Source organism: Chelonia mydas, chromosome 10 (genome assembly GCF_015237465.2).
Source record: "Chelonia mydas isolate rCheMyd1 chromosome 10, rCheMyd1.pri.v2, whole genome shotgun sequence".
Classification (NCBI taxonomy): Eukaryota; Metazoa; Chordata; order Testudines; family Cheloniidae; genus Chelonia; species Chelonia mydas.
Window position 1 is genome coordinate 76,418,574 of NC_051250.2, and position 24,873 is coordinate 76,443,446.

A 24,873-nucleotide genomic window follows, 5' to 3' on the forward strand; every position below is an offset into this window, starting at 1 on the left:
TAGGAAAGTGGCCTAACCCTGTTTCCTCTCTAGTGCCTATTTCAGGCTAAAATTATAGGAACTCAGATCTTTAACTAAAAGAATCCTAAGCTTTCATTTCAAAGGGTAGTAAAGGACACTAGTTGCATATTCTTATACTTTTGGAAGCTTGGAACATTTTATTGCTTTTCACTTAGATTAAAAAAATAAAAGGGTCCCGATTCTCTTTGCACATCAGACATACCTTGATGTTGTTCTATTGACATCAGTGGAGTTCACTGGTGTAAATCCAGAGAAAATGAGAGCAGAATCTGGCCCTACAATTACAAAATTAAGGCCCGACCCTGCAAACATGCACATGCTCATCTTTAGGTGCACAAGAAGCCCCACTGACTCCAGAGAGAAGTACAGGCCTGAATGTTTGCAGGATCAGGTAAAAAGTTTTAAAAAAATCTAAACCAAAACCGAATGTAAATCCCAAAGAGAGAGTCTACTGATGTAAGGACTTCTTCAGTACTTACTTCAAATAGTGACGTACTTGAATAGAACACCTTCCATCTGGCAGGATCTCACAGTGCTTTGTAAACTAGAATCACTTCACCCCCCACCCCCACTGAAATGCAGTCACCTCTGGGGTGAAACACAGCAACAGAACCACATAACATTTCCCGGCAGTTTTTAGGAGGAGAAGAGTGAAATGGCAGATAGGTAGAATTCAATTAACCATCTTGGAGCCGGCTATACAACTTACAATTTTTTGCTCATAAAATGCCCCGCTGCTGTAGGTTGTGGCGAGAGTAGACGCACATTCCTCTAAATACCAGGGCTTGAGCCCACTGTCCGTGCTGCTGCTGATGGAGATGGTGTAGATGCTGTTGGTGTAGCCATCACAAGAGCAGTAATCGCCTTCTCTGCCACCATTTCCCGAGGCCCAGACGAAAATGGAGCCCAAACCCTTACGACCCTAAACATTCAAACAAAAACATCTATAAGGAAACACACCATCCCCAAGAATAAACCTCAAACACCTCCTCTGGACAGAATCCACAACCATCCTGGATCCCCTCCCCTCACTCCATGGTCAAACAATCCTTTAAAAAAAAATGACCATTCTAAAAAAGAACCCTACTGTACTCAGTGAATATTTACACACGTCGTTTTTAAAGTGACTGGCATTCTTAAAGGCAATAACTATCCAAAAGGGTGGCAAAGCAGAAAAGCCTTGGATGAAGGGGCTTTATGGACTTCTACAAAATGATCAAAGAGCAAACATATTGGAGTTCCGAGGCTCTCCTCCCTCAGCCAGGCTGAAAAATGAGGACCACGCAGACGCCCACCACAGTGGTGCTTTCGGGCAACTGGCATCTCCAGCAATAGGGCTGAAAGCTGTAGGCCAGCTGCAGCTACTTCCTTCACACACCAGAGCAAAGCAAAGACCTGCTGTGACTCCCCTGCATGGTACACATGCAACTCCAGTGGTCTGCAGGATGAACCAAAAGGAGGAATCAGGGTGGCTCCATTCCCTTTAGTTCATTACTCCTGGTGGGAAAAACAGAAAGGGAAAAAGGTGCCTGAAGTGTAACTTGCAGGCTAACAGAGCCAACTTGTTTTACTGCCCTTTCCTCTAACTTTAGCTTACAGCCCACACTGGGCAAAGCAGTCACAGTTAGCTCGCTTGGCTGCTGCAGGTGCAGAGCCGAAGAGTCTGAATTCAGTCCAGATTTTAATTCTGCTGGGTGAGAAAGTGGGATTGGAGTGCCCAAAGAGATACGGGCTCTCTGAGTCCAAGGCCTCCCCCAAGCCAAAGGAAATTGTGATGAGAGGAGAGGAAGAAATTCAGAAGCGAGGGCTCCATTAGACCACTCAAAACTCTAATAGCAGGAGACTCCTTCCTCAGCCAATGGTGAAAATCCACTAGCCTCTTGGTTAAGAACAGAGGGGTGACGTGTTAGAGGAGGATTTTTCTTTAGGTCACGTTTAGACAGTAATGCCATCGTGGCATGGACTCTAGATCATATTCAGCTCTCATTTGCCCCAGTGCTAATCAGGGATGACGTCAATGGCATTAGGCTAGTGAAAAAAATAGCAAGAGCTGTGTTTTGACACTAAAAAGCAACAATCTCCCCGCACTGCTACCCCTGCCCACCAGAAGAACAATTTCCAAGGATCAGAGAGGGTGCGAGGTGCAATACAATGGTGACAATGCTGGTTCGGCACCATCGCTGAGCACAGCCCAGCTCAAACATGGACATCAGCCGGGAATCGTGTTAAACGTTAGCAGATCTGGATATCTCTCATGTTACCAGTTCCATCAGTGGGGAGGTTTTGTGGGGACACTACGCTCGGGACGTAAGCCCTTGACTTGTCCTTTAAGGTAGGTCATGCTAATGAATGATCCATGTGTATTTTTGGCGATACCTGGAGGGCTGGGCAGCCTTTCAGTACTGGCTCGTCTATAGTTAAGGGCTCTCTGCTGGAGGATAAAGAGAAGGTCAGTGAAGCTACAGACGTGGACAGAAAAGCTAGAGCTGTTCCTAACACTACTATTGGAAACCCATAATGTTGGTTGATTGGCATACACGGACATACATATTGACGTAGACTTTAGTACCTTTTAAAATAAGCTGTGCCTTCTTCTGAAATGGATACTTTGCTTTTCTATCCCACTTTCCACAACTTAAAAACTTAGGGGAGACTGAATTAAGCCCACTTAGCTTGACAGACAGTCAATTCACAAACAGTAACGAAAGGGCTAGAGGAATGTCACGGGGATGGTACCCAGCTGTCTTGGGTTCTCCCCTTATCAGGGAAGAGAGTTGGCATGTGTCAGGGAGATATTGTGGAACTAACCCAGGCAGGTCTCTGCCTACATATTGCAGAGAAATCCTTTCCTGCTTCTCCCTCCCCATCACAAGACAGCAAGCTTCCTCTAGCAGAATCAGCTCCAAGGGTGTATTTTGTTCTGAGACTTCAAGGCAGAGGGATGGTTTATTACTTGTCTTGCTCTACTGCTGGGCTGATAATCTCTTTGTTGACCCTGCCTCTGGATACAAAGGGTAAATTGGGTTGCTTTCCCCACTGTGTTTAGGTTTTCATTATCTTGCCTGCCTCACAGCCACAAAAGGAGGTTACTTCCATAGGAAAGATTAACAGAGTTGTCAGGAGGTCAGCAGGGAAAAGTACAGCTTGATAGCCAAATTGTTCTGCTGTCCTCTACCAACAGATAATTCTACCTCCATATGAAGTGTATCGAACCTTTGGTCAACCACTACTGGTACCTCAACGTGCCACTTGCTAGCACGGATTTTAAGTCTTTCTAGGGTTTTCTGGATCTATTAAAACTTGACCTCCTAATTCTGGTTTTTGGCGGAGTGTATAATGCAGTCAGCTCAGATGTGCTGGCTCTGTGCCCACAGGCCCTGGCAGGATTTCCATGAAGAAATAGATGTGCTTTGTATGTTTGGGTAGTGCAGCATTTTGTAACCTGACACTCTTTAAAGCTGGATTTAGCAAAAAGGCGGTATGAGGTGATTGTCTATTAAAAGATAAGATCCATCAATCTACTAACAGAAAAAAGCTGGACATCTCAGGGTACAGTCTAAGATTTTCATAAGCACTGTTCAGATGATCTAGAAATCAGTCACCAGTTGTGAAAGGTACACAAAAGGGGAGTTTTATTACTGATTTGGTAGTTGATAAGGATGCCAGGAATTGACATTTTTCCTCCTGTCCTTTGTGAATTACAGTGCCATAGCTAGAACAGCGTACGTTCAAGTGTTAATCATGATTTCCAAAGCATGGGCCTCCTAACTAGAGCTGCGTGAAACTTTTTGAATGAAAAATGCAGTCAGCAACCCCAAAACATTTTGTGAATTTGTGTTGGTTTCACCAAATTGTTTGTGCTTAAATAAAAATAAATCAAAGCAAGTCAAAAATTTTGTTTCCACATTTTTTAAATGAAACATTTCAATTTTTGGATTCAAAATTGTTTTCCTGTTTAGAAACTTCCTCCAAATTTATTTTAAAACATTTAAAAACGCATAGAAAAATCCCTCAAATTGAAACAAAACATTGCATTTTGACAGACGCCAATTTTTATTTTTAACTTTTCAATTCGCAAAATATTTGAATTTTGGTTCAACCCAAAATAATCTTCCCCCAATTTTTCAGAATTACCAGCCAACCAAAAAATTCATTATTCACAGAGTTCTCTGCCTCACACTCACATCAGAATATGCTGAGAATAGATGGTACAGTCCGATCCTTAATCTTCTGTACATAGAACCAAATTCTGTCCTGGCTTAAACCCCATGCAATAATAACTCTAACAGGGTGTAAACTAGCCCTTAAAGCCCAGTGGGGTTATATTAAGTCAGCACCAGGAGTACGATAAATTTTCCTTCTGCCTGAGGAATAATAACGGAAGACTCACCTCTTCTCCCTAGCGTTAACTGCGAGGAGGGAGAGGAGATAACAGAATGACTATTTCTGCTGTCTTTTCTAGCCATTATTGAGATAAAGTCTAAGCCTGTAACCCTACTGAATTGGAAGCCAAGAAATGCTCCTCTCATTAGCTCAGAAACACCTAACTGCCAAGACTTCTGCAAGCAGGCTTAAAACACCCACAATCTCCGTATGAAACCACTGCTAAACCAATGGCATGCTGGCAACTATTGCATGGGTTTCATAGTGCAATAAGAATTGGATCCAAACCACACTGAAATCAATGAAAGTCTTTCCATTGACTTCAGGGGGTTTTGGCCAAGATCCTAACTGAGCCAAAACGGGCCTGCGTTAACGTGCACTAGGGAACTTTAAGTGTGTGCCAGCAGGGCCCACACGGGCCATTGGTGCCGGACATGCTAACGCAGACTAGAATTTACACCTCTCCGGTGTGGACTAATGCACCCTGTAGACAAGCCCTCAGTAGTATCAGTCTGAAGTAAATTGTGCTTGATTCTTCCTGTTCTCATGACTCACTCTGATGTGGTTTTGACACCAGCAGGCCTGCCTTCCCTTTTTAATGAGACCAATTAGAGCACAGGAGAAAATTCCCCCATTAGCTCAGAAATTAATAAGGTGTGGCTTAGAGAGCAAGCAACAAGCAGCTGAATTACGCTGGCACAGGCCCATCGCTAAGAGATAATGGCTGCATTAATATTTCTATTAAAATTCAGTTGTAAAGATTTATAACTCAGCTGCAGCAGCATGCCTGGGCTAAAGGTTACAGCTAACCAGCCAATTAAGGGCGTTCCTCAGTAATTTAAAAAGATAGGCTTGGCAATTAGAATTTCTGCATGTAGGGGAAAAAGGGTTTCCTGCTCTCAGGTGCTTTGTGGCACTTGGAATTGGTTGTGAATACATAACAACGGCCTGCATTGTCCTCAAGGGGTCCCAGAAGAGTTTTCATCCTGCTCAGCTAGAAGCAAGAGAGGGGCAGGGAGTACTGCCCCCTGGGAAACCTCTTTCTCCTGCTGACTCCCTGCAGCTTTGAGGGGCAGGGCCATGAGGTTGGCCGTGCTCCCAGGCTTCGTCCCCTGCCCCTGTGCACTCACTGGACCTCCCAATAGAAATTCAGACAGCGGCAGGGAAAATCCAGTCAATGGTAGCTTTTGCAGGAACGGTGATGTGTGGGAAAGCAAAGGAGCCAACAGAGACAGGTTTGGTGAGTGCCTTTACGAATACACCAGATCTGCAGGGTTGAGAGGCCTCATCCACCCCTCCTCCATCAGCCCCCTCAAATCATTGATTCCTAGCATTTAAGGCCATTGCAGTCATCTAGCCTGGCCCCTTGAATGACAGGCCAGAGAATCCCACCCAGCCATTTCTGCAACAAGCCCATAACTTCTGGTTGAGCTGCACCATCTCCTTTAGAAAGGCATCCAGACTTGAGTTAGCGATGAAGCAGCCACCCCGCCCCGCAGTAAGTTGTTCTAGTGGTTAATTCCCCTCCCTGTTATTTCCAGCCTCAATTTGTTTCCCATCCCCCTGAAGGGACAATCTGCAGGGAACTCAGAGGTGGTTCTCAGTTCTCCCCCTTCTCTGAGGGGGTCTCTGCAGAAAGGGGTAACATGGTTCAAATCTGGACCAGAAACTTCTGTAAGGGTCTAACCATGTCTCCTCCACTGAGTTGAAGGCTTTTGATGTAAATGAAAGCAGCAAGCGCCGTTATTTGGGAGGTGCTTGTTGAAGCCATTTCCTGACCATTGGCAGCACGCATGTGTGTGCGGGAGCTGCAGGGATCCAAATGGCAGGGTGTCCCGATCAGCTGCAGCAGCCTCCTCTATCGCACATCTTCCATACGGGAAGAAAAGAGTCTAAAGGGCAGCCTGTTTCCCCGATTCTATGTATTGACATTGCAAGAATTCACACACACGTCAATGAATCCCTCTGCAGACTGACTGCCCCAAACAGGAAATTAACATTGTCTGGGGCACGGTCAAAGTCCTTTCTGCAAAAGTCCTTGTTTTAGTAATGATACTTTGCAATTATGCATCACTTTCACCCCAAAATTGCAACGAGATTTACAAAGCTAGGGAGCCGTTATCCTGATTGTACAGATGGGAAGCCAAGGCAGAGAGAGATGACGAAATTGGCTCTGGGTCACGGAGTGACTCAGCACACAGCTGGCAACGGAACCCCAGCTGTCCTGACTCACTGACCTATACGCTAAACCCTGGAAGCTGCAGCTTCCTTTTCTGTAAGCGTCTGATACATAGGCCATAGAAAGGTTATTTGAAGACAGAACTTCGGTCCTTCAGCTTTGCGTGTCTCCATTTTGATGGGCTGAATGGCTCTCAACAGGAGAGTTCAGCTCTGGTTCAGGGGAGTTCTCCTGAGTTAACATTGGTTCAGTTCAGCGACGTTTCCATTTAGGTTTCGAAATGCATGTTTCTTGGGCTCGAGGTCACACTGGGTGCATTGTTACAAAGGATAAAACAAGCACTGCGATGCCAAACGTAGTATTCCACGCCCTAGGAGATGCCGGCCGTCTGTTTCACTACAGCAACGTCTAATCCCTCACAGCGGTGCTGAATTGGCCAGCGGGCTAAACTACTTTATCATGACAACCCCTTAGCGAGGGTTTATGCCAAAATGGGATATTCCCCACATTTCACTCCCCCCCAAAATTTAAAGTTGCTAAAAGAAAAATGAGGAGAATATGCCAAAGTAAGGCTTGAGAAAGAGGCCCGGCTTGTCCTCAAAGTCCCAAGAGATTTCTCAAGACCAGGTTTAGATAACTTCAATTTAAGGTTCCCCAGGGAGCCTCTTTTCCTCCACATAGACTTAAGGGACCAAACAGCTCACTTCAGTCTTTCAAGAAAGCTGTGACAAGTACGACTAGTCCCATCCAAAACATCCCTGCCACTTCCCACCCCTTCCCCTTCAGTGGACAGTACCAGAAATGGCACAAGCCTTGGATACAGAAGCATTTTCACCTAGCATGGAGCGGGTGAAGAGGGGTAGATTTCTGAAGGGTACCAAGAAAGGTCTTTTGCCATGCGTAGTTGAAATGCTGCAATAATGCCTCCTCCAGAAACTCAGCACAGAAGGAGCTGGTTTTCCATACAGCACCCTCCCAGAAGATGGGGGTTAATCTGTCAAAGTATGCTGTAATCCGCAAACCTCGCCTTTGAAGGTTCTGCCTGCAACTCTGCTCTCATTCTCTTACTCCTTGCCCTTGGATCTTGTGCATGACCCACACCTGATTATAAAGTCCTCAGAGCAGGATCTGGGTCTGCCTGTGGGTTTGTACTCCTACAGGATAAATAATAATGTCCTTAACATTTCCAAAGTCTGGGGAGGTGCCTGCGCCCAAACCAAAGGCCAGGATCCATCACTCCTTCAAACTACTGCTGTGTATTAATGGGTCCTGATCAGTGGTAACGTCCCAGAAAAGAGAAACCATCCCTGTGGCCAGTTCAAATCAAGAAGGCCACTCAGTGCAGAGCAGCTGTTGAAAAAGCTCTCAGACATCAGGCTGTATCAGCAACAGGAGAGAGAATAAGGAAATAGAATGACATTGCTTTCTTCTACTTCTCATATCCTTCGACCACAATCATCATTTTTTTCCAGTGTTGGGCACGTTATGTGGCCTGGTCTGTAGCCCTGGCACTATCTTCCATAGTGCATGGTTCCTCCAGGAGCCAGCAGACCAAAAGACGTGCCATGGTTTGTATTTTACTGCAGTCACATGTCGGGTCAGTGGAGTGGCCCCACTTCCACATACTGACTTTTGATCTACCCGCTCTTGTTTGGAAGAGATTTAAACATCTCCAAGTCAACCCCTGACACTGTATAAACCAAGCTTATGACCGGACCTTAAATAGTGAATTGACTTGGGCCATGTCAGCTCCAGGGAGATGCAGCAGAACATTCCAGAAAAGGGTCAAGAGAGGGATTCGTGTTTGGGGAAGGAGTATTTGTAAAAGGAGAATGGAGGCAGAGATGGACAACTGGAAGCTTCTGTTTATTCTCTGTCATAACACGAATGCCGGAGGTCACTCACTGAAATTAAATGGGAACAAATTTAAGACGGATAAAGGGAAATACTTTATGCAATGTGGAAATAACCTATCAAACTTACTGAGACAGGACATTAGGAGCTTAGTGAGACTAAAATAAGAATGAGATCGTCACATGAACAGGGTCTGCAGTTATACTAGCCTGGACAGTATTACAGGCATGAGCAATCCTCATGCTTCAGGGTATGTGCTGATTACTAGCTGGGGTCAGACAGTAACTTCCCCTCCTGCTTCACTGGTGCACATAATTCGGTGCCCTGGAGCAAACCTGCAGGTCCAAAGCCTAGCACCTCTCTGACACTTCCAAAGCAGAGGGGAGGGAGACGGGAAGCAAAGTGTGCACCTCTCCATAGCACAGCAGCCATATTGAGCACCAGGCAAGCAGCACAAGCAGGCTTGGAAACAATGAGTCCTTCCTGTTCCTTACTGGCTAGCAGGGCTGGTTGTCAGATAAAATGCCACAGTAGGAGATAAAGTGAGGGGGGGAAGTGAGAGTGTGGGGGCAGTGGACTCTCCTCGGTGCTACAACAAAGAGATAAATCCCCCTCCCTGCAGCCCCCAGTCCCTGGGAGAATAAATCTAATTAATAATAAAAAATGAGCTCCCTTCAAATACTTTTGATTTATTAAGCCAACATAGCTTCCAGTCCAGGATTTCAAATTAGACTTGAGTCTGCTATGAGCTCTGGGCCATCTGTTCTCTCAGGGATTTCCCTGACATGGGGAAGTGCTAGTTTAGGCTGGTGTTGATCAGTGCCCTGGGGAAAGCCTTTTATTTTATTTTTAATGCCAGACATGTGCCTGGAACATCTATGCTGAGTAGATTTTATCAAGCCTCCCGAAGAGCTTTCCATGCATTGCTTTGCTGAGCGTGGAGTGGGGTTAGAATCACTCCTATTTATTTGTCACCAAGTCCGATGAGCCCAATCAAGAACGTGAATGCCTCCACAATTTGCAGATCCGGGAGGGAAAGGGCAAAAGGGGCTCCAAGTCAGGATCTTGCAGCTAACAGCCATTTCTCGTTTCTAGGGATGCCAGATGCTGAGATAGTGTTCTGAAGTCACCTGGGCCTTGTCTACACTAGGAAAAATTGAATCACCCCCAGTGCAGCTCCCTATGTGGTAGCCACAGTGTCAGATGTGGTATAGACAAGGCCTGGACATGGTCACCACTCTCTCAAGACGATTCTCTTGACCTTAACTTTCTTTCCTTTGTTTAACCCTCTACACCCTGCTCCACACTAGTCTTAGCCCCAACACACACACACACACACACACACACACACACACACACGAATTTAAACTTCATATGGAACAAAAAGGGGGGGGAACAGTGTCTCCAATGCACTCAATTATCCACACCTTTTTAATGCCATACTCAAAAGCCTGTTTGGCCAATTCACCAGGTCCATCAACTGTCTTCCCATCATCATCTGGCCCCCAGCTTGCGCTGTAAATGTCAATGTAATCGGGTCTGATGCCAAGCGACTTTGCTTCAACAACATCTGTTACATCTCCATCTAACATACGAACGCCTAAAAGCACAAAAACATTAGACATTAGGGCTGAATGGCTTTTATGAAAGTGCAAGGATTGCAATCAAAGGCCTTTGTTAGAGGCTGCTGAGAACTGAAAGGCTTGTAATGTCTTGAACAGCTGAAAACAATGTCAGTGTGGGTACCCTAATGAGCTCTGCTGCGTGAAGTTCTTATGCTATTTTGGAAACCTTTCCCCCTCTCACTTTTCTCTCACTGTGTTGCTGATTTGATGGAAAGGAATTAAAAAGATACGTCATTTGGAGCGCTCTGGGTGTTTCGCTGCACGAGCAGGATTCAGAAAGCAGCGTGGTCCAGAATGAATCTAAACATTTCCCCAGAGTTCCTCTCTCTCGAAGTAGTAGCACCCACCAAGTCACACTAGTAGAGTCCCACATCTGCTGGAGAGAATATGCCTTTAAAATTCTTTCAGTCATAAAATTTCTCTGTTAACAACTCCCCTCCCCTCTCCCCTTATAATTACAGTTAATCAAATCATTCTGACGCCTGGAAGACATTCATTAGCCTGTTTACTGAATACTCACCCAAAAGCCCCGTCTGAGAATGCAGTTAGTTCATGCACTTTTATCTAGCATTAGTTACACCAGGCCCGTAAATGACACAGTGTGCCAGCTTTTGATCAGGAACAAGCTAACTGCTTCCCAAAGAAAAAGTGCTGAAAGCATTTGCTAAAAAGTAAATGAGACAATTTCTAGGGCAGAGAAATCGCTCATGCGAGCCTACTGCTTAGTGAGCAACGTGATATGGGAGCCCCCAGAAGCCCCAGGATGAGATTTTCAAAGCCAACTCGGGATTCGGACACACAATTAGAGCTGGGAATTTTTAGATGAAATGTTTCTGGTTGGAAAACACTGATTTGTTGAAACGGAAAATGTTTGCAGAAACAGCAGTTTTAATGAAAGTTTTCTCAGGACGGCTTCTCAGGTCCAGGATGAAATTTCTGGTCAGAGTAAGACGGAGACAGCAGAATAGGCAGCAGCCCCATGATGGGATATGGAGGACCCAGGTTCCAGTTCTTGCTCTGCTCTGGGCTATTGGCTGTTCTTGGGTGGGTGGGTGGAGGACTCTCTCTTTCACGAACAATTTCAAAAGGTCTCCGTTTCGTACCAGTGTGGAATCCAAACAAATTCCTGCTGCCTTGAAACATTTCACGACCTAGAATTCTTGTCGTCCAGCTAGCCACACGCACAGCTGGGAGCTGTCTCGCTAAACTCCTCTGGTGGCTTTGAAAATGTCAACCCATGTTCATGTCTCCTGGAAGAGATGGCAAGAATTTTATTTGTAACTGAATAAAGATTCATCAGTCCCTTGAAATCAAGATGAAAAAGTCAGAGAGGGGAGAAAATCCAAACACAATATCCAAAACGCAGTAGGACAAGTAGACCATTTGCAGTCCAACCTCACAGCAGCTCCACCAGCCATCTGCAAAGTGCCAGCAAAGTTGCCCAAGAGATATGGTGAGGGGGCAAAACCTGATCACTGGAAAAGAAGCCTTCTAAAGCTTGACATCAAGCTGCCATGCTGAAGAGGAGGAAAAGTGGTAGGTGTGATCGCACATTTCACTTCAGCTCAGCCTCTTTATCATCATTTTTCTTGACGTCTTCCTCACACCAATACATAAGGGACCTAGGTTTTGGAACAGTGAATCACTGACTGCGAAGACTAATTCAATTACAGAAGTGACAGAGCTGGGAGGGCTTATTGGGTGAAGCCGCTTTCCCAGCCATGTGAAGCATTCCCATCAATCTCAAGAGAGGATGCTTGTCTGGCTCATCTCTGCAGCACGAGGCAACTTGATGGCAAATGCCCAATGGGAAGACAGAACAAAAAAAGGGAATGGAGCCAATTTAAGAAGACGTGGCAAAGGTATAACGTTGTCACTGAATCATTGATGTTAAAGACTCTTAAGACTGTGCCGCATTTCACTGGGAAGCTCCAAACCAGGAAGTGGTAGTAGACCAAGAATTCAGTTTATCGGGAAACCAAAGAGATGCTGTGAAACAAATTCAGCCCTGGTGTAAATACAGCATTGTAGGCACAACCCCAAGAATTCAAAAATCATGAATCAGGCCCCCAAAATCATAAGATTGTTTTTTAAAGCTCATGATTTTTAAGCCAAAACAATAGACTTGGGTTTTGTTATTTGCAGTCTGGCTTCAAAGCCTTTAGGTTGCACTCACTTCACATTTTCCATCTCCTCTGTGCAGCCAGCAGGGCTAGAAACTTACTTTTAAAAATCAGAAGCTGAAATTCTTGCGGATTCACTTGATTCCAGCAGCTGGGTATTTACCAAACATTCCAAATGTCAGGAGACTTTCGATCAAATCGCGACGCTGCGAGGGGACACACCCATCTCCCCTGGGCTGCAATGGGAACTCTTTCCCCGGTCTGATTGGGGATGTGCTCCTGTAGGGCAGGAACTGAGCTGAGAAGCCTGCTTTTGTGGCGATAGGTGTTTGTAACTAACACCACTGGAGTGTGACAGTTCCCTGCATGGGGAACACGGCAGTGGATCAGCTTCCTGGATTTAGATAGCGGCAATGGCTCTCCAATTTATTTTTTACCACCAGGCCCCACTTTGATCAATGTGAGTGAGTTCAGACCCTGCCTTCCCATGTCCCCTAGAGACAATGTTCACATACATCGCCTGTTAATGGAACACTAGGCTAAGGAAGTGTATACAGGTTGCCTTTGGCTTGACAAATCCCCATGGAGATGGAAGAGGCTGTGTCTGATCACAGAGGTTATCCAGTGGGGAAAGCCTGACCCAAGGTGAAACTGGAGTGAGCTGTGAACCACGCTATGGGAACAAAAAGAAAAGGAGTACTTGTGGCACCTTAGAGACTAACAAGTTTATTTGAGCATAAGCTTTCGTGAGCTACAGCTCACTTCATGGGAACAGAGGCTCCAAGGAGGCTGGGTGGGACAAGGGTTCCAGGGGGAACAGGCTTCAGAGGGGAGTCCCTGTCCCTTCCCCACCTCTCTGCTAATGAGACCCTGGGGCAACTGGTTGTCCTCAACCTGGAAAGCAGAGGAGAGGAGTCTCCTTCCCTCAGTGCCAATGCCACGGCATCCAGCCACAGTCAGGAGTGACTGCAGGGGGGCCGTGCTCAGCTCCTGCAGCCCTGCTGGGTGTGTGGGAGAGACGCCGCAGTCGGAGCTGGAACAGGCCCAGGGAACTCGAAAGCCAGTCTCTCTCTCACCAGCAGAAGTTGGTCCAATAACAGATATTACCTCACCCACCTTGTCTCTTAGGTGATTTTAATGGCTGTTTGCACTGAGGTGAGAAATGGATTTTCATAAATTCATAAATTCCAAGGCCAGAAGGATCCATTGGGATCATGTAGTCTGACCTCATTTTGTGTCAAGACTTAACGTTTTAAACACCTTACACTAGGTTTTGATAATAAAACAGCCCCAAGGAGGGACATTATTGAGGCAAGAGAGCCTGGCATGGAGAGTCTTTGGGGTACCTGAGAGGAGGAAAACTGGGGCAGGGCACTCAGAGCCCCCCATGGTAAGAGAGGGCACTCAGAAGAGTGGTGCACATCAACAGAGTGGACAAAAGCGGCTCAGAGCCGTCTGTTTCCTTGATGCTCAGTTAGTCTAGTTTTGTAACTCTGTTAAGTGGTCTCATGTCTGAAAGGTAGCACTGGATCATTTTAGTGCCTACTGGAGCCAGCCAACCAGACGCCTGTTTATAAAAATGCACTTCCCTTTCCACATTTACTTTTCTTAAACCAAACAAATGCAGACAGCTTTAATTACCGTTGCAGCTGTGCTCTGGACTACAGGCAATTCAAATATTTTTTTTTCTAATGCCGTCTGCTGCCAGCAGCGAACAATCTTCAAAATACAAAGCAAAGGCGCAAAGACATTTACCAAAGCTTCTTTGTAAAGTGAACTAACGAAACTGAAGAGAACACTGACAAGTAACCCCTGGGCAGGGCTGTGTTTTATAACAGCATTTTAAATTTCCTAAATAGCATGGGCAAGTGACAAGGAACTGGTTTTTGGCATGTGCCACACAGGTACTTATTATTCAGACAGAACACGCTTTTTTCAGTTAGCTGGTCACTATCACAGCTTAATCTGTCCTGGATTGAGAGATGTGACGGGAAATAGCGTTTTCACATCACTGTTACTTCATCTTGCACATTATCCATTTTTAAGAGAAAACCTTTTGTAGCATCATAATTCAAAGCACTCAGCCCGTCACGTGGTGGGAGGAAAAGCTAGCTTTCAATCTCCAGGCCTGACCCTGCAAGGAGCCAAGCGCTATCAACTCCAGTGAAGTCAGCTGGAGTTGGGGGTGCCTGGCACCTTGCAGAATTGGGACCAACCTCAGCTCGTGAATGGATGACTCTGCTTCAGAGCGACATGTCCAGCACTAATGTAAGAGGAGAAGAGCTGGAGTAAGCAGCAGCTTTGGGACAGTGTAAGCCATTCGCTGGACTACGTGCATTAAGTGTAAGGCAGGTCAGGCAGAGATGCTCCTCACATCCACATCACGTCTACCTTGCCTTTTGGTTCAGATCTTGTCATTTAACATCTGACAAGTCCTGTAAGGGGTGAAGGTGAAGCTACATCCCAGGCCTGACAGGGACTCTCTGCCCATCTGGACTGTCTATGAACCAATGAAGGATTTGCCTTTAGTGAGTCTGCAGCAAAAAGATGGGCATGTGTATGAGGACTGGGACTAAGGAGATCTGAACTGAACTTAATTCCTGTCTCAGATCCTATGTGACCTGGGGCGAGTCACAATCTCTCTGTGCTTCAGTCCCCCATCTGAAATGGGGCTAATACTTGCATGCCTCAGAGAGGTGTTGAGATATTTGCAAGGCACAATGGCAATGGTACTGTCCATACCTACATAGATGGCCTTAAAAATAAGATGTATAAATTCTCCCTTTACTTTGTTCCCAGTTGTGCACTTGTATAGAGTGAAAATATCCCCTCAGTCTCATCACATAGCAGATCCAACATAGCTAGCAGAGCTAGCAATCAAACCCAGATTTATATAATACTGCAGCAGGATCTATAGGTTATAGAGTTTGGAAGAAGGAAACCAAAGTTAAAGAAAAGATCGTGGGAGGGGGAAATAAATCAGCTATTTCCCAGAGAATAAGCAATAAAACTTTCAGAATGCAGGCTGTAAAGAAGAGAAGGAAAAAAGAAGGTATGCCAGGATCACTGTTTGTTTATTGAGCAGTAATGTATTTTGCCTACAGCAAATAAATGGCAATGCAAGAGCATTGAAGAACAGCAAGTAAAATTAGATTGTAGCTTTTTGAGTGTGACAAATAGGCCTCCCCAACAAGTTTTGCTCATTAATCGTGAGTTTATTTTAGTAATCCATCTAGAATCACTTTTGCTAAAGCGACAGCATGTTCTGTTCCACAATCAGTAACTCTATAGGGTTCGGTTTCAAAAAATTGACCCAAACCTACAACCTCAAGCGGTCTGTCAGTTTTATTGTCTTGGTCGACAAAGCATTCCTGGTCTCCCCAACATGCACACACATGGAGGCACTCATTAAAGAAGTCAAATTCAAAAGGGAGCAATGCATTTTTTATAAAGCTGACAAGTAATTCCTGCCTCCGGGGTTATTAAGGAGTGTGCGCTTGAAATATACCATGTGTATTTTAGGGCCTGATCCTGTAGGAGGCAGAGTACTTTAAGTCCAGCTGCAGTCGCTGGAAGTGAAAGGCCCTGCTTGCACCAGGCAATCAGCATCCTCATTTTGCTACAGCCTTGATTTATACCGATGGCATGAGCTTCTTTCAGTGCTGCCTGCTTCACAAAAACAGGGAATTGTCACAAGGGCCTTTGACCAGTACAGAGTGCCCGGGGATGTGCCACACTTGCATGGAGAGCGAACATTTCAAAACAGGGTCTGCATTCGTTCCCCTGCATTGGGATCACAGAGAAATCAGATGTGCCATGCACACGGATGAACGTGCGCGAATACACCCATGCAGAGAACTAGGCAGACACTCTAAAGTTAAAAAGAGAGAGAGACCCCCGTTCTGGGGGGTGTCTAGTGGTTGATTTATTAGAAGCACTCGCTCATGGAATCATGGAAACGGGACTTATCTCTCACCAACAAAAGCCAAACACCCACCAGAGACAAACCAATCCTCTCGTACCACTGGAGTTTGTAGAGCCGCCTCCAGGGCAGGGCCAAGTGGGTACAATAAGGCCTCTAGTTATTTAAACGAAAGTCTCCAGGATTCCCTCGCTTAGGTCTCAAATAGTGGGGATGAGGTATGGAATTTGTGTACGGCTTCTGGAGTGGAGGGTAAGCTGGTGGCAGGATACGGCAGAGAAATACGGTATCTGTCAACAAGGTTTCTTCTTCAACAATTATTTTTCTTCTGCTAAGTTGATGTCACAGGAGGAAATGAAAAATCCCAGCTTGGGGTTTAGCCCAGGCCCAGAAGCTTGGGGCAATCTCCTTGCTGTCTCCCAACCAGCCCTCCAGCGGCGTTTTCCCTGAGCACCTGGGCTAGTGGTGGAAGAAGCTAAGTGATCTTCTACTCATGTTCTTCTCTCTTCGGTGTGAACTGTCCGGCTGTCTCCCGCAGCTACTGCAATCACAGCTGTATTGCTCCCATGCTGCAGCTTCTTTCCCCCCGGCCAAACACAGAGGCCAGGGCTACCGCAGAAACTTTTGCTAGTAATGTTGTCACATTTCTATACTGGCAAAAGCCCTAGTGTCAACTCAGTTATACTGGCATAAACATGCTGCTGCTGGTGTAGCTTATTTGGCTCGGGGAACTGGTATAAGCACTGGATAAGCTGTGTCTGCACTAGGGGTTTGCGGTTATAGCTGTAGCAGGATAACTACACCAGAAAACCTTTTCGAGTGTAGACCTGGCCTAACCTGGCCTAACCGGTATTTACACATCCTCCCTTGTCAAGTTCCGTAACCATGTTGGTATCAAGGCATCCTGGGAAAGCATTGACTGCTATCCCATACTGCCTCAGCTCTTGCTGCTGGCACAGTGGCTTGTGGGCATTTTTCAAGATTCGCCTTCCCCATACAGTCACCAAGAATTTCTTACACAGATGCTAGGGTCCCTCTGCTCTCCTGAGGCATTGTGGGGAATCTTCCCCCGATGGACTCCTGCTGAGCTGTTGTGACCTCTGCCTCAGAGGGTTTTATGTCAGACACCTCAGAGAGCTAACAGGGAAGAGATGCTGGCAGGAGACAGGACAGTCCAAGGGGGAGCCTTGAAGGAGGTGGATGTATCAGAAGAGGCTTAATTCCTTTCTCCATATCTGAGCTGAAGCAGAGGAGAGACTGGGTCAGGACCACGTCTACCTACAGGTGCCCAGGTCTAAAGCCTTCCTACCATTAATACAAGTACTAAGCTGACTCCTCTAATGCTCAAAGGGTAACAGAGCAAGGGCCACATCTGCCCTCTGCAAGGTGTCAGATAAGGCTCCTAAAATGAGGCTGATGGAGAGGCTCATGTCCCCCTCCTTGAACTCTGACTCTGCAGGTTCTATCTGGGTCAATGAGGGGACAGATCAGGCCGGGGGCAGTGGGACGGGGCAGGACCTTTCGGCAACTGATCTACAAATGATTTTTCCTGTAGATTTGGTCTGCAGCTGCACACAAAGGTAGCCTGTAATACATGACAATTCCAGCCTTCATTCTACCCCATTTGCAAAGTCAGCCCCACAGATTCACTGACACTATGTGTCATTGACCCTGTAACTACACAACTCCAAGCTGATTAGTTAGTGTTTGGGGTAAGTTAATCCTTTAAAATGCTCTAAATCTGAATGGTTCATAGATATGCTAATGCAAATGAACTTCATGATTCTCATTAGCATCATGAATCCAATTTACTGATAATGATTTGTTTACTTCATTACTGTTTGTTATTTGTATTACAGCAGTGCCAAGGTCAGGGGGCCCATTGTGCCGGGGTTTGTACAAACATGTAGTTTAAAAATAAGAGTCATTTTCAGTTATTTATTTAATATATTTCGTTAAATGGAAACAGGTTCCTGAGGGGAGAGGGAGGGAGGAACATCTCAATGTATGTAATTAACTAGCGACATTTGCTGTTGCTCTGCAGTTGGCTCGGAGAAGGAAAATGGGTTGAAGAGACACAGGTAGCTGGATCAGACTGTTCAAACACTGGGCCAGCAATTTTACCCACAGCGCAAATAGGCAGGCTGGCCTGACCGCTAGGGCACCTGGAGATCCTATATCCAACATGCTGAGCGTTCAGGAGAGTAGAACACGGAGCGTCAAAAACCTGACGCGCTCTCTCTGCGTCAGAAGCACCCGTTTCCAGCCCAGGTTGCGTGGGCAAAGAATGCAAGAGCAACTCTGATCAACACAGGGCAGTTGCGGACCTAGGCTCCTACTGCAAACCATGCTAACAGCTCAAATCTCCATCTGCTGGAAAGGGCGGCCCCCCTCCTGGTGTGGGTTCTTGGTCTCCAAGGGTGGGACAGAAAGGGCCTGAACTCTGGGTGCTTGGACCGACCTGCAGCAAGAGATGCATCTCTCAAAGTGACCAGCCTCCAACATTACCAACCTCCGCATCGACAGCATCAGCAGCAATCGTTTCATCCCTGTGCTCCCCCACCCCCCGGTTCTAAAGAACAATGTGCTCGTCTCCGCATACCAGCAGGGGGAGGGGGGCAAAGAAGGGATGCAGAAGAGAAGAGCCGTTTTCTGTAAGGGAGATTTGAGAAGGATGGTGTTGGAAAGGGGACATGTGTGGTTGACACAAGGTGAACCGGACCTCTGTCTAGCTCCGGAAAGTGCATGGTCTCCTGCTGACTTAGGGTTCTCTGTAATCAAGGAACCACAGATGTCCCACCACCACTTCGGCCCCATTGCACGTTGGGCCAAAGGTAACTGCCCATGCGGCCTCTGTCTAAAGAGATAGGGGAGGCGGGCACACGAGGGAAAGAGAAAGAACCCAGAATGAGGGTGTAGAGAATAGGAAAGAAAGGAGGACAATGGGGGTAAACAGGAAGCAAAAGGGGTAGGAAAGTCAGGGATAGGGGAAAGAAACCCAGCAGGAATAAAGACAGGTTTCAGAGTAGCAGCCGTGTTAGCTTGTGCTCAAATAAATTTGTTAGTCTCTAAGGTGCCACAAGTCTTCCTTTTCTTCTAACAGGAATAAAGGCGCGGTTCTGCTCTTCTACTCACACCCTACCCTACATTTCCTTTGGAAGCATCCCAAAAATCCTCTCACAGCCAGTGCAGCCCCATTCCCATGTTCCCAGCATCCTTCTCAGAGGCAGCATTTCCGCTCAGTCACTGAGGAAGCGCTGCCGCCCGCTAGCAGCGTTGCCAACTCCTAAACAGCTGGAAGACAGTGCAGTGCTGGCAAGGCTCTCCCCTGCCAATCTGCATCCAGGCCTCTCCCCGGCGTGCAATTCCAGCAGCTGAGTGGAGGGCAGCGAAGTGGGATCGCACAGCTGTGAGAAAACCATATGCAATTCCCTGCTCCACAAGTTGCACCGACATCATGGAAAGTGGCAAGCGGCTTGCACACAGCAGCCCCTGAGAACAGTATTTTATAGCAGCCTTGCCAGTAAAATCTATTGCTACCAAGGCAAATTACAAAGAGCCCGGAGACTGAACCATGCAGCGAGACAGACTTTGCTATTCCAAGTCCTGGATTTCCAGGATTTAGATGCAAGAAGAAGTGAAAACATTGCCAGGAATTTTCAGACAGACAGTCAAGGGTCTGACCTGATTGAATACATTCCCAAAAGCCTATGCAAGCTTTGTTTGTTCCATTTAAGACCGGTTCCGTAAAAGACGCAATCCTATATAAATCACCTATTGGCTCAATTTTATATTTAAATATGGAAAAAAATCCAGGAGGATCATACAGGGAAAAAGCTTGCGGATGCTCTTGCAAACTCCAAAACTGGTCCTTTACCAAACGAAGACCTAACCCTGTTCCTTTGACTTCCCCTGTCAGTTCCAGTTGGAAGGCAAACATCCAAGCAGCCATGGTTCCCAGATTAGCCCTTCTAAATGATTACAAGTGGAGCGTTAATCTCTGATGTGAATATTGAGCTGAACTGGGGTGTTGCAGCTTCCCTAATTGAAGCTGGTGCAGCTGACTACCAATGAGAAGGGGCCACCGGTACAGTTGGCTGTAGGACGACAATTCTGTTTGGCAGCAACTTCTGAAGTTTTGACATTTGTTTTCGTTCCATGCTGGAACAAATCCAAAACCTTTGGAAAGTTTCTGGGGACAGCAGTCATATCCTAGTGCCCACTTTTGGATTGGGGTGTGTACTCCCATTCATCCTGCAGACTAGGGCACCGCCTGGAATGTAGCCAACCCAGGTTCAAATCCTTGCTCTGCCTGATCCAGACCAGAGCTTTTTGTCCCAGATCACTCAAGATGAGGTAGGGCGGGCATTTGAACTGGGTCTTTCACATGCCAGGCCAGGCCAGTGCCCTAATCGCCAGGCTACAGAGTGTGAGAAAATCTCTTGCTCAAAAAAACAAAAACAAAGAACCCCTTCCCAATGAAACCGACACATCTTGGGGAAGGGGTTCCAACCAGCTGTAGCCACCTGTGATTTGTACTAACTGAGGATCTAAAGGATGCAGAGGGCACATTGTCAGCAATGTCCTCAAGAGCTGAAATCAGCAGGTCCCCAACCTCTTCTCAAAAATACGGCTTCGCTATCCAGGGGGTTGGGGGGGGGGGCCCAAGGTCATTCTCAGGGTCATTCTCAATCATGGACAATAATGATTCAAGACTTTAGCAGATCCAAACCGGGTCACTGCTCCAGAGTTTCACTGTCCCCCGTCAATCTCAGTTCAAGAAATCACAACTCACCAGTCCAGGCGGGCAGAACTATAGGTCCAGGAAATAAAGGTGTATAAGTAGCAAACCACACACAGTGAGAGAGCCATAGCATAACGTCAGCCTTACCTCCTATTCTTGCATTGTATGCGATGCCCACGATACAATTAGAGTTGTTTGCTTTAGCTGCAACTTGTCCAGCACAGCGCGTGCCATGTCTGAAAAGAGAATTGAAAGTCAGGATACATTCCCATGTAAATAATTGACAGCAGAGTCAAACACAGATTTGGACCAAGTGTGTGTATGTATTGTACGTGACACTCAGCATCAGGACGCCATTGCTAGCAGTCACATTGCTGCTTAAGCTATTTGCAATGTTGTATCCCAACATTTCTCCCTCTCTGATTTTACAGTGATGTCACAATGCTCCATCTGCGACATCCCGATCCCTCGGGTGAGCTCATAAACACGGGCTTAAGACTTCCGCAGCAGACAAAACTGACTTGAGAGCGAGGAAGCTTTTTATTCAAAAACACAATAATGGCCAGGGGAATAGAGGAAATTAGTGGCCAAGTAAATTGCTTTTTTGTATTAATGTTTCCTTTTCAAATGTGCCGCCATGTGGAAGTCCCACTTTAATTTAGGTTCAAAAAGTGTGATATCGTTTTGACATCTAATCCGCTAAATTGGAAAAGTGCTTAGAGGCTTGGCATCATTAAGGGAATTCACAGACGGTGACCCTTAAAAATAGTTTTTGGTTAGTCCTTTTAGACTAGAGGACACATTTCCAGTCAGCTCTTCAAGGATTCTGCCACACGACTCCTGTTAGCAGCAGCAGAAGTCACACGAACATTAAAGCCCTGAACATCATGTTGAACATTCACCCCCCTCTCTGTTCACAAATTGGCCTTTAGAAGATTCCCCTGTATGAGGCCTATTATGCACCGGGCGGAGAATAGACTCATTCATCTTAAATGGTGGAGCTGTTCATTTTCTAAAGACATTTTGGGACACAGTGCATGAAGAGTCTATTGGCGTTGCATTTGTTTGATTGATAGAAAGTTACTTGGCAACTGATAGTTACCACATGAAGAGAGCTATGCTGTATGATCGCAGATATGTATACACCACTATTAGGAGGCCAGAAGTAAATTAAAATAAGGGGTTGGGGTGGGGAGGGGGAGTTGAGCTGACAGACCATGGACAATTGCTGTAAAAGTGTGTGATTTTATATAATCAGTGCTGTCACCTTGTCTCAGAAAGGATATTGCAGAACTGGAAGAGATTTAGAAAGGGGACGAATAAGAGGGGGACTTGATAAAAATATATAAAATAATGAATGGTCTAGAGAAGGTAAGCTTCTGTTCTCCTGATCTCAAAATGCAAGAACAAGGGGGCAGTCAATAAAAAGGTGGCAAATTCAAAACCGATAAAAGGAAATACTAGTCCAACCCCCTGCTCAAAGCAGGACTAATCCCCAATTTTTGCCCCAGATCTCAAATGGCCCCCTCAAGGATTGAACTCACAATCCTGGGTTTAGCAGGCCAAAGCTCAAACCACTGAGCTATCTCTCCCCCCTAGTTCTAATCCCTCCCCTCCTGAGTTCTAATCCTAGCTCTGACAAGTACCTTTGCAGGAGTCATGCTGTCTTGCCTCACTTTCCCCATCTATGAAATCCCAATACTACTAATGCTTCCTGTACTATTAACCCACCCTTCTGGGATGAAGCAACTGTAAAAATTAGGTGTTTAAATGTCTGGGAAGTTCTTGGAAAGTACCACACAATTTAAGGGCTAGGTGCATTATAAGGAATGCAACATACTTATTCTCGTTGCTGGCATCGTAGCGTGGACTTGGATCACAGTCATTGTCATTGACATCATAGCTCGCCTGAGGATCCTAAAAACATTTCACTTTCGTTAGTGAGCGTGACTAGCCAGAGCACAGACCAGACCTAAAGCCCACTTAAAGAAACACTGAATTAACACAGCGAGTGTAACAGGAAGAGATCACCTAAGCACACCCCAGCAAGGCATGGCTCCCCTTGGAATTTACATTTAGTAAGTGATCATAACATTAACTTGGGAAGACTTTGCTTCTCCCCTCCAAAGCAGCAATGTAAATGGAGCTGCACTCATTGCTGGGATCAGATAGACAGAGACACCTTATCATTCAGCGGTAGTTCACGCATAACCGGGATGCCAGGCTCATTTATTGCAGAGTGCCCTTTCCCTAAGGTTATAATCTTTGTCTCACCACTGACAAGAAAGTGGTTCAATATTTTCTGCTTTTCCAATTACGCCTTTCCGGGAGGCTATAAAGCGTTCACTCTACAAATAAAATGAAATGCTTAAATGAAAAGCCTGTGAGATGCTACATTAGCACAAATAGAGCACTCCAGGGGCTGGGGCTGGGGCGATGGCCTATGCAATAACCTGGCACTTCTAATTTAATTCTCAAGTATTTGCTTAAGACTAACAAAGGCTATTGGCATTCATTATTCAATCCAGCATACTCCTCAGGCTGGTAACCAGAGCTTGCAAGCCCGAAGAAGGAGAAACAGCTTAAAAAGGGTTCACTGAAATTTACAAGGAACTTCTTTTTCCTTAGTGTGTAATTGCTTGCGAGCCAATGGAACCGTGTCTGTGTGTTTGCTGGGTGTGGGCCCTTCTTTATATTAACTTATTTAGAAGTGTTTAGAAAGTGCCTGTCCAGGCTCTTTTACAGCTATTAGAAACAAATGAAATGAAGAATTAATCTACTAAAAATGACAAGCTTTGCACTGTGAGCTAAATCCTGCGGTCCATCATTTCTCACTCATGGGAGTTTGCCCGATATGGAATGAGGGAAAATAGAGTAAGGACCCAGGATCTGACACTAAAAATCATTAACTCTTAGGGCACACCTAAAACGAAGACATTTCAAACCTATTTAAGCAGCGAAAAGAAGAGGATCCTGGGCACAGAAGACTCAGATTGTCAGAAATGGTCCCTGTCAGTATCTTGCAGCCCTGTAGGAAGGCTGCACCCTGTGCTGTTCTATGTATTAGAACATTGTCAACTGTTGCAGGAGAAACATCAGCCAGTGAACTCTTGGCTTGACAGGTAAAAAGTGTTTCAGTTCCTGTTTATAACCGAGAGAGGCATTCCATTCCCACACCCACATCATCCAAATACTGAGCTAACAATGAGTCAGCAGAGACTGGCATGTCAGGGTCTTCAGCGTAAAATGAGGATCAGGTGAGAACCAGGAGAATTGTACTAAGTTTATTGCCTCCATCCAGTATGTGTCATGATCAGGCTAGAGAGGTAGGTGATACAGTCCATGTTGCCAAACTGGAATGTGATTTGGGTGCTGGGTGTTTGGCAATCAGGATCTTTCAGGTAAAAAGTCAGCCTGACTCAGGTACTAGACTTCCCAGGGCCAGGAAACAGATTAGCTATGGAAAGTCTTATGTCTTGCTTAACAGGGGGAGGGATAGCTCAGTGGTTTGAGCATTGGCCTGCTAAACCCAGGGTTGTGAGTTCAATCATTGAGGGGGCCATTTAGGGATCTGGGGCAAAAATTGGGGATTGGTCCTGCTTTGGGCAGGCGGTTGGACTAGATGACCTCCTGAGGTCCCTTCCAACCCTGATATTCTATTACCTGTTTTCAAACTCTGGCTGAGCAAAGCCATTTACATTATCTTTGTCTTTGGCCACAGGATGCCTGATTTTACTCTACAGGAGACTGACGGTGGTGGGATATTTGTAAACCTTCATCTCCTAGACAGCTGGCTAATCCCCAACAGGAATGGAGTTTCCAAACATGTTTGTTTCAAATCTGAAGTTTTGATTTTTTTTCAAATCTTTATGTGTATTCTGTTGACGGCTGGTCTTAAATTATGCTTTTATTTTTAAAGTTCTTCAGAAACAAATTCACTGGGGGAAAAAAGTCTCTGGTCCCGTTTTCCTTGAAGAACTATCCCATTTCCCCATCATATTTTCCATTTGACATGCCAGTCT

General features: G+C 45.8%; 1 protein-coding gene across 2 annotated transcripts in view; it reads right to left on the bottom strand.

Annotated features, from left to right (window-relative positions):
- PCSK6 (proprotein convertase subtilisin/kexin type 6) overlaps positions 1-24,873 on the bottom strand; it is a 113,605-nt gene that overhangs the window by 50,958 nt on the left and 37,774 nt on the right. For both annotated transcript variants that reach the window (XM_037910671.2, XM_043523963.1), the window contains exons 5-8: positions 22,692-22,768; positions 20,999-21,087; positions 9,865-10,037; positions 731-943 (exon numbers count right to left, since the gene is read on the bottom strand). In XM_037910671.2, the coding sequence (XP_037766599.1) occupies positions 731-943; positions 9,865-10,037; positions 20,999-21,087; positions 22,692-22,768 (552 nt within the window). The remainder of the gene's footprint in view (positions 1-730; positions 944-9,864; positions 10,038-20,998; positions 21,088-22,691; positions 22,769-24,873) is intronic.